The sequence below is a fragment of the Rhinolophus sinicus genome, linkage group LG11, assembly GCF_036562045.2.
Source record: "Rhinolophus sinicus isolate RSC01 linkage group LG11, ASM3656204v1, whole genome shotgun sequence".
NCBI lineage: Eukaryota > Metazoa > Chordata > Mammalia > Chiroptera > Rhinolophidae > Rhinolophus > Rhinolophus sinicus.
Genome location: NC_133760.1, coordinates 73,013,523 through 73,030,998, shown reverse-complemented (window position 1 = coordinate 73,030,998; position 17,476 = coordinate 73,013,523). Strand labels below are relative to the sequence as shown.

The following is a 17,476-nucleotide window of genomic DNA, read 5'->3' as shown; positions in this document are numbered from 1 at the left end:
ATTTATGGTCCACTCTGTATCATGCTCATTGAAGTAATTCAGTCTGAACACAAGTTGTGAGTTTATTTTAAGCCAAGCAAATGATCATGCATGAGGTTTACACTTTTCAGTGCAAACTTGGATACTTTTGTTAAAAACAAGACACTATGTCTAGAAAAAATATATATATAAATGTGTCTGTATATAATCTATTGTACTATTCATAGATATTTAGTTGCATAAATAAACATTTCTGTTAAGTGAGTCAAAAGAGGAAATAGAAATGTTAGAGTTCAAAACTGCATTCCATTTAAGACAGGGTGTTTTATTCAGAATAGGAAAGAACTGAATTGCACTTACTGCTTTTCTCAAAATAAAATACTTTGAGTTGATTTACCTTAATATGTTTTCTTCCTAAATAAAGCAATGTGAGCTCTACCTTAGTAATTCAGGTAATTCAAAGCTATGAGTAAGACATATCAGCTAACCTACTTTACTTGCTGCAATACTAAAATTCTGGTCAATTATTCACTGTAAATAATAACATTACCTTTTCATTAGAGAAAAATTACTAATCCGTACAATTCCTGGAATCTATCTGAAGGCATGTCAAGATGCCTCATTTCACTTGAGGAAATTACACACTTGACATTACTCTCTGATCAATCTCCAAAATGAGTGTCTAAAATTGGAAGAGCACCCATGACGTTTCGATCCTTAGTATTCTCAGGCCACATCAAAGAATTAGGCAGACCTCATGTGCTATGAAGTAAAGTCTAAATAAAATCTAGGTGCCATACATGCCAGTATGATATTTTCATAATTGATTTTTGGCAATAAACATGACTGTCAAGTTGGAAGTGCGTATGTTAATGATCAGGTAAAATGTAGAATCTTCCATCTTATTTCTTCTAAAATTAAAACAATTGACTTGGCAGTTCATGAGCTTTACACAAATCAGACCATAAATTCTCCACTGACAATCATAAGCTCTTCAGGGAAATAAATGCCTCCTTAAAAAAAAAAAAAATTAAACAGCAAGTAATAAAATTCACTGCAGGACATTATGTTCTCTTACGAGTAAGGTTAACCAAACCCGTGCACAGGAAAACCGGTAGAAAAAGTCTTCCTATGTCTTAATAATGACAGGCCCTCATATCTTACTTCATCCTCACAATTTACCCCCATTAGATAGGCAGAATCATGAAATTTAAAGCCCGCATTTACTGAACATTTTTCAGTTCTACCAAAAACAAAACAAAACAAAACAAAACAAAACAAAACAAAACAAAACGTTTATAAGGAGACTAGAATCAGAAACCCAGAAGGTGTTTTTGTCCCCGAGGGCAGTTCCAGCGAGCAGCAGGCATTCCTTGCTTGACTGAGCAGAACTTTTACAAACTACTCATTCAGATAATGTCTCTCATTGGGCCTTTTTGTCCGCCTAAATGTATGTCTATAAGAAGCGGGAAGGTGTGAAAACCAGCCAAGTGGGAAACCATATGAAGTCCCCAAAACCTTGACCTGCAAATCTACCTTCAGAGAGCACAAACATATGTAATCAGAAAACGCATCCTTTCTCATCATTACAAGCAAAACTAGAGGCGATTTGGCCAGCGAAAACTAATCATAGATCACTAATTTTTTATTTACTTTAATAAATATATTAATAAATTACTGTTATTGTTGTTAGCCACCATCATACATTGAAGACCGGTGTTCATTATATGCAAGTGGTTTGCTAAGGGTTTCTCATTAAGTAGCTCTATTTATCTTTGGAAGACTATCATGAGGTAGGGACCATTATTATCTCACTTCATAGATAAGGAAATTGGGGTTTAGAAGTGAAAAAAGTCTACAAACGCTCAGCTTGCCCCTCATCATGTATTCCACATCTCAAAATGTTAGTGTTCGAAAGCATGGACTTTGGAATCAAACAGATCTGAGCTCAGTCACTGAATGGCTCTATGATACTGGGTTAGTTCACTAGCCTCTCGGGGCCTCGCTTTTCTCATCTGTAAAATGGAAATAATAATACTGTACCTTCAGAGAATTGTTTTAGGGCTTAAATGAGGTAATGCATGTGAAATATTTGCTCACAGATCTATATAAATATGTATCCCACTTTAAAAATTCAATGTGTACTTTTCAATCTCTGATTTACTTTAACTCTCAGCTATTTCTAGTAATATATACTGTAAACAGGGACTGTTCTAAGGATTTTGTTTTTATTTTTTATTTTTTTAGCTTTTTTAAAATTTTTAATTAAATTTTTTGGAGTGACAATGGTTAGTAAAATCACACAGGTTTCAGGTGTACACTTCTGTATACATCATATATATATCACATGTGTGTTCACCACCCAGAGTCAGATCTCCTTCCATCACCATATATTTGACCCCCTTTACCCTAAGGATTTTAAACATGTTAATTCACTTAACTCTCTGAACAACCTATAAAATGGGTACTGTAGTAATCCTCATTTTACAGGTTCGACCTCACCAAAAAAGGTGAGTAAAACGAAGCACAGAGAGGTTGCAAATATGCCCAAGGTCACACAGCTAGTAAGGAGCAGATCAAAGTTTGAACCCAAAGAGTCTGGCCCATTCTTAACCACTGAACACTGCTTTCTCACTTAGGAGAACTCATTGCTAAACCCCCCTGCTTCTTTGACTTCTAGGACATTGCTTTCCATTTCTTCTCTGCCTACAGTTGGTGACTCCTCTGCCCTTAAGGGTTGCCTTTCCCCAACTTCTGTCCTTGGCTGCTTACATCACTTCATCTCTCTGTGTGGCCTTCTTTCCTCCCATGTATTCATTGCCTCATATACACTGATAACCTCTGTAAACTGTTAGTCCCCCAACTCACCCCAGTCTGTGCTCCATTTCTTTATATTAATTCATGTAGTGTTCAGTGTTCTAGCCAGAGACTACATTTCCGAGCCTCTCGTGCAGCTAAGCATGCCACATGAGCCCTCTCCAAAGGAATGTGACAAAGGGGATGAGTGTAGAGCTTAATGAATTGGATGTGCCCCTTCCCACTTCCTCCTTCTCTCCACTGACTGGAACTGGAGAAAAACAGGAGCAACTTTGGAAGACAAGTATTTAAAACGTGAAGCTGTTTCATCATCCTGGGCCCTAGATGAACTTGAGCAGCCGGGCAGCCTGGCAATCTGGACCAGCTGACTGGTTTATGAGAGAGAAACACACTTTCCTTATTGAAGCTTTGCATTTTGAGGTGGCTCTTTCCTTAATTAATACACACAAGATCCATGTCTCTGGCTGAGTTCTGTCTCCTGAGCTGCATATTTCCTACTGGGTTTCTGCACATGGACTACCTGACAGGACCCTTAAACTCACCATTTTCAAAGTGGAACAATCAAAGCCAATCTCACCCGCAATAAATGCCTTCTTCATCTATCCAGGGTCCAAGTCAAGTGTCCTGGCAGCTGCCCAGTCACTCACTTCCTCACAGTCAATTCATCACCTAATCCTGTCCATTCTCCCTCTCTAATATCACTCATTCTCATCCCCTCCTCTCCATCCTGAATGGCACAACCTGAACTCCAACCCTCACAATCACTCACATGAATTACCTACAACCGTCTCCTACAGATTTCCCTGGCTCAAGATCCATTTTTCCAACTCATTTTCTACATGCTGATATAACGATTGTTGAGCATATCTCTAAAATTGTTACTGTGGGAGGTACTTTTTTTCAGGTCAAAATATTATAATAGCTTTCATATCAGTAAATTCTAAAGGCAAAATTTGCAAGTCTCTATTAATAAAGCACAACGGAAAGTTGTTCGAATAGTGAATAGGTAACAGGAAACTCACAATTGAACCATGTGGAGAACAGGAGTGAAAGAAAAGAATGCATTTGTATACCTGCAGCAAAACTGGCAGGAGACATCAAGGCCTGATTAGATCAAGTGAAGCCTGAGGATAAAAGGATTCCCCTCACCCCCCACCAAGCCCAGACTGCCCCTTGGGGCTTTGAATGATAAAACAGATATCACCCCAAGCCAGAGTCCACCTGAGCCCAGCCAGCAATTGCTGGGGAGATAATGAAGTCAGCAGAGAGGTGGAATGGAGTGTCTTTGACTGTATATAAAAGAACCCTGAGAATGGAACTTCTTGGGGAGATTCCATCTAAAAAGACACTGAGCCTGAAAGCTGCCTACTGTTTACTCTCTGGGCAGGAGGCTCTGTGCTTTTCGCTGAGAATGGAGCTTCATTATTACTAAATCAGAATCCCACGGCTACTCTGCCCTAAGCCTTCCTTCCATAATAATGCCTCAATTTTTGTAAACACCTTTGCCTTTTTTATTTGGCAACTACTCACAGACTTCTGTACAAAACGCACGCATTACCAGGTCCTACGGGGCTCTTCATAACCCAGCACCTGCTGGTGCCACCTGGCTCTCCCGCTGTGCTATCTTGCTTTCAGCTCTACCTTTGCACCAGGACTCTTTGCTTGGAATGCCCTTTTTCAGCACCTGGCTAACACCTGCTTCTCTTTCAAGACTGGAAGCCAGTGAATCCCTACACCCTTTCTGGGATCCCTTTGCCTATCTCAAACATAAACTCAATGGCCAGTAAGGACTGCCTCCCCTATGTCAGGTTCCTCCTCCTGCCCCAATTTAAGATCATCAAATTCCTATCTCTTATTCTAGCCACAGATATGAGGATCATTTCTTCGCAGATATGACTACCTTTAGCTTAATGCAATTAGCCAGTGCCTGGCCAGGGGCCTAAGTGGGTACCTCTCACTTCCTGATTTGGACTTCTAACATTTGTCCCTAATTTTGTTTGTTTCCAGTGTGGCAATTCACTTGGTTCTAAGAAGAATCCCACCAGTCACATGAGAGCAGGGTTAGAAACATAATCATCTCATAACTATATAGAGCTTGCCAGAAGGTCGCAACCTTGTTCTCCACCATGTACTTTTGCATCCACAACACTATCAAATCTCTAGCTCTGGCTCAGAAATGCTGAGGAAATATTTATGCATTTAGGTTGTTGTGTGTGAAAATTATAAAATAAAAGTTATTTCTATTAGTCAAAACAGACATACAGTTTTGACTCACCTTTCCAACTGGTCAGAAAAGTTAGCAGGAGAAGAGTGTTAACAAAAAGTATTGAGGGCTAAGAGACTGCTCAGAAAAAAAAATGTACGTGGACAATAAAACAAAAACCATTTGCCAAGGACAGGAGGGTACACAAAGGGGATGGGTTGGGACAGGACCTCCAATCTGGGTGTGGACTGAGTGTAAATTCCTGACTCTCAGCTCACAGAACATATAACATGTAACTGAGAGACTAAAACCCTCCAACCACCCATCCTACATGATTCACCATGAGCTGACCCCACTTTTAACCTGAAGGAGCACCCCTACATGCCCATTTACCGCCTGTGAGCACTGGAGACCTATACCTGTTCGTCATCGTCTGGGTTCTTTGTCCTGTAAGCCAGAGAGAAAGATCACATCCCTTCACATCCACACTCCCTGTCTTTCTCTATCTCTCTACTAGTAGATGTTTCCTGTTACTCAGAGAAGAAATAAACAGCCTTCTAAAGAGGAAGAAATTGTTTGGGACAAAATTATTTGTAATAAAAAAATTATTAAGAGTATTTGAGATTCAAACCCAAGACCTCATGGAACATAGAAAGACTACGGGTCGAAAGGAAACATGTCCCAAAGGCAGAGCTGTGTGGAAACCTCTCTTTCTAGTCCTTATATAAACTTCTGTAAATACTATTTTTCTGAAGACGCAGTCAATATCTTCTAACAGTGGTCTTTCTCCTTACTACAAAACCAATAAATTTGTCTTTGGGGCTACACTTACTTGCCTCTTTGTCCCTATTTATTTTACATTTTGAGTTGGTCCGATTGAAGTGGGGCCTGTTGTGAGCCTGTTGACTTTCACTCGTTTTTCTTGAGGTGGCATACGGAGGACAGGAATGCCATTTTTAGTCCCTTGGAAGAAGTGTATGCTTTGTTTACTATCTGATCTGGCAGACACTGCCACTATTCTCCACAAGTGTGGTTCTTCACATTTCTAGATGTGAGCCACTAAGGCAAGCTAACGAAAGCTATGGATCCTCATTACTGAACACATGCACAGGCAACATCAAAAACAATGTCAGCAATGTCACGTCCCCAAGCGTGAAGCCCGTCTGGAACCGCAGAACCGGCTCACAATGATCCTATCCTGTTTAAGGAGGTACTGAGTTGCTTTTCAGGGACAGCAGCCCAAGACCTTACGTCATGTACCTGGAGCGTGAGCAGAGGAGAGATATTTAACCTCCAGCTGCACCCAGAACCAAAGTCTCTCTCTCTCTCTCTCTCTCTCTCTCTCTCTCTCTCTCTCTCTCTCACACACACACACACACACACACACACACACGGAACCAAAGGACTGGAACATAACTGGCACTTAACCGACACTCTTTCAGACTCTGAGGGTCCATTGTCCAGGAAGATCCGGTGTCAACTTCCCTTGACCATAAATGGCCAAGTTCCAAGGTCCTCCAATTAAAACTTGCCCCACCAGCATTCCACATACCTTTTCCCCCTATACCCTTAAAAACCCTTAATCTTGCCCAGCAAGCACGAAGGATCTGAGGCACCACCAGGCCTCCCACCTTCTCAGTGGCACTTTCTTGATAAACAAACCTTTCCTGACTCCAAACCCTGACGTTTTGAGTTTTGGCCTTTTGAAGCATCAGACACACAGACTTTGGATCAGTAACACAACCAAGCAGTGCACAGGTCCTGGGCAGGAGGCTGGGAGGGCCTGCTCTACAAAGACTTTTTGTCTACCAGCCTTTGTGATTCTTCTTTCTTTCTGTGTTTCTTCTCCACCTCAAGTCTGGACGTAGAACTCCATTAACTGATATGGTGGAAAACTCAGCAGATGAGACAAGGAAGAGATGCATGTGAGGCCTGCGTGTTACCAACCAAAACCCTGAGTGTGATGCTTTGCTGAGGCCAAGTCTCAGCAAAGTACTGGGACAATGTGGCTGCACAAACAACCCCAAAGAACAGGGTAGTGAGCAGTCAGGTACCACTGGCCCAGGCCACCGCTGGGTGAGCTTAGGCTCACAGTATCCCGAGGCTAAAAAAATACTCTTCAACAGATCCTCACATGGCTCAGTCCTTCTCATTAATTGTTCTCAGTTCAAAGGTCACCTCCTAAGAGAGCTCATTATTACCCATCCTATCCTAAATAGCTCCCAAACCAATAAAGCCATTCTCCCGCACATGGCCCTGCTCAGTCTTCAAAGTGTACATGACCCTGAAATTATTTTTAGTGCTGTTTTTCTCTTGTTAAATGTCTCTGTCCCTAACAAGAATGTAAGTTACACAAGAAGGGAGATTTTTGTCTGCAGCATTTACGACAGCACCTGAAACCCAGTAGTTACTCATAAAACATTTTGAATGAAAAAATGCAATGGAACCGAATTGATGGTCAGAGATATTTTCATCTGTGATTTTTAAATGTATACTTTCATACAAGTATGTAGCTCATTACGGATATTGGAAGAATTGTATGCCAGACCCACCAATATTTCTAACGGGAACGTTTAAAAAATGTGCAATTGTTGCTATATTTCTGTTCTGTCATTTTTCACTGGTTTCAAATGTGTCATGAAATATTACTGGGTCAGGGACCAAGCAGGCCACCGGATGGTTGAGAATGATTTATTTCCTTGATTTCAGATTACTGAAGAAAGATTGCAGGAAGAAAGCCAGTTCTTATCTCTGAGCTTACAGAATATGAAAGATAAAAGGGACCTTACAGTTCATCTAGTCCAGATTCACTCTTAATTTAAAAACCCATTCCACCCACCAATGACATGGTTATCTGACCTTGACTTCAATATTTTTAGAAGCGAGACACTCAGTATTTCACAAGAGAACCCATATCACAATTGGACAGATTTTGATGAGCAAGGTCTTCCTTCTGTTGATTCAAAATTTCCTTCCTGTGACTTCTGGCCTTTGGAACCACAGTGGGTAAGCCTCGTTCCTGTTCTGAAGGATGAACTTTGAAATAGTTGAAGACATCTGAAATATCTCCCATTAGGACTCACTACTTCAGAGTAAACGTCCCAGACACCTCCAGCTGTCCCTCACTGTTCCTTCTTCTAGCGCCCTCATCTTCCAGAAGGGTGGCCTCTGGGCACACTGCAATTAGGAAACACGTTCTCCAGTGCAAAGTGGAATGAAGTCTTATTTTCAATGATGGACTTAATTGTACTTTTGCCATAAAACTACTAAGTGATCCACTTTTGTAAGTTAGCTATGCATATCAGTATGCTCTGTAACATTACCAATATCAGCATCCGTTATGAATTACAAATGCAAAAGCAGATTACTCTGATATAATGAACCTCCATCTCTGCTGGAATTCTGTCTACAGAAACATTTCATCACTGACAATGCCAGCTTGCTGTTGAAAGTTGTTTGATGAAAATATGAGTAAAAACTTTTAAAATAATCTGGGCCATCAATTTGCACATGCACAACAGTGTGGTTTATTCCAATCTTAGAATTCATGGAACAAGCAATTATTGATACCCTGAGAGTAAAGCATCCCATTATAAATATTAGTAGTAGAAATAATCTAAGACAAACAAGTAAAAATGAATTGCGTTCTACAACAAGAAAATTTTATTAAATGTTTAACTGAATGCTGTTCAACATAATAAAGTAAAACTATATTGAAGTGAACTTTATATGAGGTGAAGACTTTGTGAGAAGATCTGGTAAACTCATGTTTTACCATTCTCATGATCAATATTGGTTACAATCGTATTATCAGTATTAATCACTAAAGAAGGTAGACATTATTATATATTTTGTTGTAGCCCAATAACTTTCCCTATTGACTTGCCACTCCTAAAAACTAACAAATGGATTAACTGCACACTAGGAAAGTTGATAGCTTTCAATTTACATGTTTACACTTTTATCTATACTATAATCATCTGTATTTTTTTAAACCTAGTGAGTTATAATGTATTTGAATACACACATTTATGTCTGCATTGAATATTATGCAATGGACAGGATTTTAACTGTTGCACTTGTCAGCTGGCCATCCCTACTGCAGACACCAGCCAATAGTCAGCTTTCACCCAGGAAACAAGATATAACATAATCACCGAGGAACTCAGAGACACTGACCCAACAATGTTCAGTAGACAACACCTTGTATATTCCTTTTTATTCAAAGCCAAAATGTTATTAAATATAATAGATTTAAAATAATAATATCCAAACACAATGCTTCCCAATAGTGTGAAGCACGACTAAAATTATTTTGATTATCTTTCAAAATAAACAACCTGAGTTATTCAGTTGTTTCAACAATTCTTGTTACATGTGCTGAATTGTGTCCCTGCCAAATGCATATGTTGAGGTCCTAATGCCCAGCACCTCAGCATCTGATCTCATTTAGAAATATAGTTGTTATGGATAAAATTAGTTAAAATGAAGTCCTACTGGAGAAGAGTGGGCCTCTGTTCTAATATGACTAGTGTCCTTATAAAAACGGGCAATTTGCAGACAGATGCAAACAAGGACCATGCCATGGGAAGATAAAGCAGAGATTGGGGTGATGCTTCTACAAGCCAAGGAACACCAATGACGGCCAGCAAAGCACCAGAAGCTGGGGGAGAGGCAGAGAACGGGTTCTTTCTCACGGCCCCCAGAGGGAACCAACCCTGCTGACACCTTGATCTCAGACTTCTGGCCTCCAGAACTGGGAGACAATGCATTTCTGTTGTTTGAGCCACTCACTTCATGGTACTTTGTTACCATCTTCATTTTGGGGATTTTTTTATTTTTGCTCTTCTGATTGGATGTTTTCTGCTACCTTATCTTCTAAATCACTGACTCAATCCTCTGCTTCATTTAATCTACTATTGATTCCCTCTAAGGTATTCTTCATTTCAGTTATTATACTCTTCATTTCTAACTGGTTCTTCTTTTATGTTTTCTATCTCCAATTTTATGTTTCCTATCTCTGGTGAAATTCTCCCTGAGATTATTCAGCATTCTTATAACCAGTGTTTGGAACTCTGCATCTGGTAGATTGCGTGTCTCCATTTTGTTTAGTTCTTTTCCTGGGGCTTTGTTCTTTTCTTTCATTTGGGACAAGTTTCATTGTCTCCCCATTTTGGCTGCCTCCCTGTGCTTGTTTCTATGTATTAAGCAGGGCTGCTGTCTCCCAATCTTAGTAGGGCGGCCTTATGTGGTAGGTGTGCAGTGGGGCCCAGTGGTGCAGTCTCCCTGATCACCTGAGCTGGGTGCTCCAGGTGTGTCCCTTGTGGGGGTTGTGTATGCCCTCCTGCTGTAGTTGAGCCTTGGTTGCTGTTGGCACATCAGTGGCAGGGATTGACCCTCAGGCTGTTTGGCTGTGAGGACTGGCTGTGGCTACATTGGAGGACCTGCTGTGGTGACGGGGCTGAACCTGTGGTGCAGGATTTGCTTTAGCAGGGCTCTGGTGCCTACGCAGTCTGTCCTTTGGGTGTGTCATCTGCAGAGGCACGCTGGGTGATGCTCCAGTTTGGTCTGAAGCTGGCCACCAGGTGTTCTGGCCCCGCCAAAGGCCAAGTTCTGCTGCAGCCTGTGCCCTGCCCAGGGCCACGTGGTATGAGCCAAAAGCAATCTGCTGATGGCAGCCAACCGTGCTGGGTTTAGAGATGCCTGGGAGAGGCCAAGCTGTGAACTGAGGCCACCTGCCACTAATGCTGGGCTTGAGGCTGCTCAGCAAGAGTTACGGGACGCGTTGAAGCCAGATGCTGCTTGTTTGACTTTATGAACCTTTGAGAGATTTTAGGAAAGTCTGCAGCATGAGCCAAGACAAGCAATTTTTATGGGAAAGCCACTGGAAGTGGCATGAGTGTGTCTGTAAGTTGGGTGGAGGGGGCGTCTCAGGGAATCACCAGGGAGGGGTGAAAGGCATTAGCTGCGTTAATGAAGACTCAGATACAGTGGCCGCCTTTGCACACTGGAAGGGGGCGGGTTCAACAAAAGAACAATGGCTTCTGCCAGCACTTCTGTCTCAGAGAAAGCTGCCCTTGAAGGCAGACAGTACAGTTCCTCCCTGTATCTCCCTGGCACCTTTCGAGCTGTTGCCCCAGTGCTGGAGCTGAGAGTGAGTGAGTCTGTCAGCTAGTAAGTCCATATGTGGGCCCTTTAAGAGGAATGCCTGGGACTCCATCCGCCCTCGGTCTTACTCAGCCACAATCTCTGCTCATTTTCACAGCCAGAAGTTATGGAGACTTGTCTTCCTGGCACTGGAACCCTGGGTTGTGGAGCCTGGTGTGGGGCTGGAACCCCTTGCTCCTCCTAGGGGGCACCTCCACAGCCCTGATATGCCTCCCAATTTTTAATCACCACACACGGGTGTGGGACCAGTCTGTTCCATGTCTCTGCCCCTCCTTCCAGCCTCAAGGTGGCTTCTTCTGTGTGTCCTTAGTTGTAGGACTTTGATTCAGTTAAACGTCAGGCGATTCTCAATGATGGCTGTTCTGTAGTTTAGTTGTAACTTTGATGTGGTCGTGAGAAGAGGAAGTACAGTGTTTACCTGCTCCACTGTTTGGACCAGAACTCCAAATCCTGATGTGTTTTGTTTTAAAGTTTCATTACTTATAGCTCTACTGTGTTTGTATGTGTGTGTGTGTGTGTCTATGTGTGTGTGTCATGTTACATGCGGAGGTTTTCAGCAGTGCTTTGTGGTACCCAGGTACTTGACTAGAGATATATCTTGGAAATGATTCCAGCCCCTCAGTCTGAGCAGCTCCCTTACCATCTGACTTACATTTTGAGCTTCTATTCTATTCTATTCAAGACTGCAATAAAAATTTCTGTAATGATAGAAATGTCTTATATCTGCACCGTCCGGTACAGAAGCAGCTAATCCTGACAGGCTGTTGGACACTTATTATGTGGTTTGTGCAATTGAGGAAATAAAATTTTTATTTTATTTCATTTTAATTTAAATAGCCACTTGTAGCCATTGGCTACTAGGTTTGATGGTTTAGTAGTTCTGATTTTAATTTGAAAATAGGATTCCACTACTAACAAAATTTGAAAAACACCACTAAAAATGAAGAACTAGGAAAACTGGTAACAAAGCAATAACTGATAGTCTAATAAACTCTCCCAGAAAACACAAATATGCAAGGTTCTTGGGCATGTGACACTTGATTTTAATTCTAGTGAGCATCTGATTTCATTACATCAGCTAACTAAAACTAACATCACTGATCATTAGCCAGCAGGGGGAACTGAAGAGTAGAGGCCAGTATTTTCTCTGGAGAGTGCGATTTCCCCCCCCTACATTGTTTTAATCTATGTGGAGGCCCTAAAATAGATATTCAGGAACTCCAAACTACATCTTCCCTAATATCCAGAGTTAGCTACACACTCTGCCTGTGTCTGTTTTCAAAGGACCCCTAGGACGGGGCAATAGAACTTGATTCTAGACAACACAGTTTAAATTCCAATTAATTCTAAAATCTAGTCTTTCCCAATTTTCTTTGTTAAAATGTGATTAGTGTTCAGCTTTTTATATTGATTTTTAGCTTTATTCTATCTCTCCACATAGCAAAGAAAAAATTTAAGGCCCTTTGTATTTAGACAAAAGAGGAAAATTCCATTGGGAACTTATTGATTCTTTAGTTCAGTCGCTGTAAGAAAACTTGTATCTGTAAACTAACTATGTGTCCTTACCTCCTGATAAAGGTCACTGAGGTCCTCCTGGTGGGCCTGTTTAGAACATCCTGGGAATTCTGTTACACAACAGGAATCTGGGGGCCAGTCCATTTCTGTCATTTCCAACCAGTCAGTGAAATACACCACTCCACAGCACTTGAACTGCAAAAGAATGGTCAGGCTCAGAAACTACAAAAATATTTTCTTAATTTATAGGAGATTCAACATTAGATTTCTTAATTTTTTTTCAACCCAGGAGTAAATTCACTTCTGTTATCACCTAAAGATATGTGTACATTCTATACTGATGACCGAAGTATAGTTAAAGGCCTCCATAATGGAACAATTCTGAACAAGAATGCCCGTAACAGATGAAAACAGATCAGGCATGACTGAGTCTCCTTCCCCAACTGTCAGGTCCTCTCTGAGTGATCATATAGCAACAGCGTTAATATTCACAACTAACAAGACAAATCACTGAAAGCTTGTATTTATCAGTAAGCCCCCAGGCATTAAAGAGTAGTTAATGTACATGTATCTGCCTAGTTGCCAGTTTAATCGCTTAACAAATTCAAATATTAGATTAGAAGTTTATGTAATCTCCGTAGAAAGACTTGCTGACGAAAGCCCCCACCACAAAGATTACCAGATTCAGATTCATCAACCAGTAAAATTTGCAAAACTTTTGAGGTGTAAAAACATATATTAGGCCAACAAAATGTAATTCAACCAAATGAGATTCTTGAAATAAACTGTCACAACTCTATCACCTTAATCTCAGAAGAAATGAAGTTCCTTCAGCTTTCATAAAGTTAGATTTTAAGAAAACCAATGACGTCTTTTTCCTTTTTGTCTCACGTCACCAACAATTAGCAAAAATTTTCTCTGGTCAAAGTTTCGATTCACTAAACCTTGTAAATTAGGTTCAGAATAATTAACTATGAGAATTTCCTGTCCTTGGGTAGATGAGGTGTTATTCTTCCATATAGTGAAAAATAAGGACTATGTGAAGTCACTGAGAAGAACTCTGTCCAGAGTGACTGGCTGTGCAAATTACGCTGCCCAGCAGGTCTGTCTGTGCCCAGGACTAACACTGAGTCATAAAACATCACAATCTACCCTTTTAAAATCCAGCAAAAATCCACTTTAAAGAATTCTGAACTTCTCATGTAAAATTAAACAAGAAAAATACTAAAAAATGATTTTACATTTTTTTCATGTGCCTAAATATCTGATTTTAAAAAAGAAAAAAAAATCACCTTAAGACTATTCTAAATGAATTACTGAACACTATGAGTAATACTAAAAATTTCCAAGAAACTTTAAAAATATTTTCAGTATTTTCCTCTTATAAACTTGTTCTAAAAGCCATGAATATACTATAAACATCACAAATTAAGTCAAACATAACTTGACATCACATATTTTATATGTCATTCGGTATCCATAAAAAAACATACATAGTAAAAGATTGTACTTTCTAAAAACCATAAACTGTTACCTCTCCAAGTCAGTCTTTTAAAATTCTTGTACCCAGAGAAAACCTACTTTTCTCATTTCCTAAGGAGATGTGTTTTTCTATGCTGATGACAGAACAGTTCTTGGAACACTCTAACCCCATCCACAATAGAACAGCCCATTTATCTGGCCTTGTCAGGAAATGAGGTGCTCCACAGAAATGACTTTTCCAAATAACTTAAGCATATCACGTTCAGTGCCAAACATTTTTTTTAATTTTAATAAGTCACTGAGATATTTTTTCCTTTTTACATAGTTGTTTTTCTTCATCAACAGAAGATACTGAATTGAAACTTTTCTTGAAAACTCCCTGAAGCAAACCCATTATTACGCTACATGTGACTATGGGTTACATCTCCTTGTAGTTTTTCTGCTTCCTTTAAAATTGCATCAAGATAGGGTCACTCTTGCTAACATGGCATCCAACTTAGAAAATTCCACCACAATTTTACATATAAAGAAACTGAGACTCTGATGGGTCAAGTAACTGGCCAAGATCACAGAGCCTGTTTATTCCAAAGACCTTATACTCCAACCACTATGTTAAAAAAAAAAACACATTTTTTAAAGGCAGTGTTTTTTTTTAAAGGTATTAAATAAACATTACTAGGGCTTACATGAGAGTCCCCCAAATTGAGGGACAGGCACAGAACCGCACTGAATGACAAGTCAGGAAAACTGGGGCTTGACAATGTCACTTTCAGAGGTACCATTTCTTTTGTAAGAGGAGAGTTATGGCTGAATTGTATGCGACCCCAAATTCATGTTGATGTTCTGATCCCCACAATGTGAACAGATTTAAAGACAGGGTCTTTACAGAGGTAATTAAATTAAGGTCATAAGGGTGGGCCCTAGTCCCATATGGCTGATGTCCTTCTAGAGAGAGGAAATTTAGACACAGACACACACAGAGGGAAGCCAGTGTGGAGACACAGGGAGAAGACGGCCATCTACAAGCCCAAGAGAGAGGCCTCCAAAGAAACCAACTCTACACACCTTGACCTCAGAATTCCGGCTTCCAGAACTCTTAGAAAATAACTTTCTGATGTTTAAACCACCCAGTCTGTGGTGCTTTATTATGGCCCCAGCCCTAGCAAACCAGTGCAATGGGCTTTTAAACACTCTTTCGGGATGCCCAGAGATCTTTACCACTGCCTCTAAAGTGAAATAACCCTATGACAAAGAGAAGGGAATTTGTGTAGCAAATGTAAAAATACGTGTACTATCATCCGCAGTGTTTGTACATTGTCTGTGGAAGGGAAGCTCCTTGTCTTACCATTAGGAGAAAAAAAAAAAAAAAACTTGCTTTGTTTTTTAACCTGGATTGTCATGGTCTACATCACAAATCCCGGAAAATAAACAGCAGTAAGCAGCTTCTACCCAGAGCCGTAGCTGAACACAGCATTCTATAAATTTCCTAATGTGTTACTTATTTTCCCTCATGTTGTTTTTAGTACAGATGAACAGTAAACAAACAAAGTCAGGAAGCATTTAAATAAACAGGAAATCTGTGTGACAATGATAATTTTCACCATCTCAACAACTCTAACACAAAGGGCCAGATTTGGAGATTTTTCTGAACTTGAACCTCGGCCAGTATTCAAGACAGAGTAACTGAGCAGACAGCTGGATGTCCATCATGTAAGACACTGATTCTCAAATGCTTTGTGACCCAGCTCTAAATAAAATGAAAGGAAACGGATATATTTGGTCATCTGAAAATGTCATACCAATCACAAGGAAACCGCTTGGGAGAAAAGCTTGGTTGGAAGCAAGATCTATGACTAACTTCCAGTCACCAGATTTTAAACACCTAAATATAGTCCCCATTAGAGAAGACGATTGCGTTCAGTGCTATGTGGAAGTTAGGTAAGAAAAACTAAAACCACCTATACTTTGTAATGTTTCTGTTAATAACCACAGGTTAAATGAACTCAAAATCATCTCATTCAATCTTCTCAAGAACTCAACAAGGTAGGTATTTCATTAACCCCATTTTACATGTGAGGAGACTAAGGCTTAAGAAAGTTAAGTAAATTATAAAAGTTGATGAAACCATTAGCGGCAATCAGGATTTGAACCACGGTCTTGCTGACTAGAATGTTGATGCCTTTCATGACACATTGACTCCTAATTCTCAAATGAGCATGATCATTTAAAAAATGTTCAATGATGCTTAAAATACAGGTAAGCCGTGAAAAATTATCTATTCGAACAGAACTTGGATATTTATTGAGCGAGTCTCAGAAAAAGGAAAACTGACAGTAGTTTAGTCAAAAGGATTTTAAGGAATTCTAAACTCTATGTGAAGTGTGTGGAATGAAGAGACAATGGCAGTGTACCTGGGAAGAAAAGCAGAGCCTGCAGTTCCTGAAGGCTTTCTCAGCAAAGAATCACAACAATGGTAACTGAATCACAGGCTTCCCTTTTCAGCACAGAGAAAGCGACCAAAGCCAAAGCTTTGAACATTTGTGTTGAAAGTGTGCCATTTATTTCATACCCTCTACCTCATAAATTGTAGCTTTTACCTCTCTCTGAAAAAAATTCCAAGCGTGAGTAAGCCATCGGTATCTAGGTAAGCCATAATTTGTCATTCTGGCCTTCAAGGTGATCATGTCTGACCACTGTACTGGAACCTGGAGATAAAAAGCAAAATATCAACAACTGTAACACACAAAGACACACACTCAGACACACCTACATTCACAAATTCACAAACGAAATCACTCATAGTCTTGTACACATACTTGACAAATACTGTTTTAAATTTATATATGGGGCCTAAGTTAACACAGAGTTACCAAATACTTACTGAACAATCTCCACATGTCGATTTTTGTACTAAATGCCGAGGTACTTCATGTTAAGCAAACTAATGCAATATCAAGTGCATTATATGCCAATATCAAGTTCAAGGAAATCACAAAAGAAGTAAACAAGTATCCTACAGATACACCGGAAGCTCCTCATAATGAATGATGGCTGCTGAGAAATGACCTTTGCTTTGACTTTATAAAGTTGTTGTTCTTTGAAATGACTGCAGATTATGGTAGTACTAAATAAAGGGAGAAGCATTGAGAAAAAGTTCAGCTCAGGTCAAGCCTCACTCTGGAATAAGTTTGTAAACACCTTTTCAAAAATTGGATTTCAGAGGCATACAGGATTTTTAGAAATATTAGTTCCCAAATTAAAGGATGTTTTGTGTTTCTATTCTCAAGTCACCGAGCTCCGTGTCCCTTAACA

General features: G+C 40.0%; 1 protein-coding gene across 8 annotated transcripts in view; it reads right to left on the bottom strand.

Moving 5' to 3' along the window:
• TSPAN12 (tetraspanin 12) overlaps window positions 1–17,476 on the bottom strand; it is a 93,343-nt gene that overhangs the window by 8,335 nt on the left and 67,532 nt on the right. For all 8 annotated transcript variants that reach the window (XM_074315668.1, XM_074315667.1, XM_019750029.2 and 5 more), the window contains 2 exons: window positions 16,762–16,869; window positions 12,734–12,877 (listed from right to left, as the gene is read on the bottom strand). In XM_074315668.1, coding sequence (XP_074171769.1) covers window positions 12,734–12,877; window positions 16,762–16,869 — 252 coding nt within the window. The remainder of the gene's footprint in view (window positions 1–12,733; window positions 12,878–16,761; window positions 16,870–17,476) is intronic.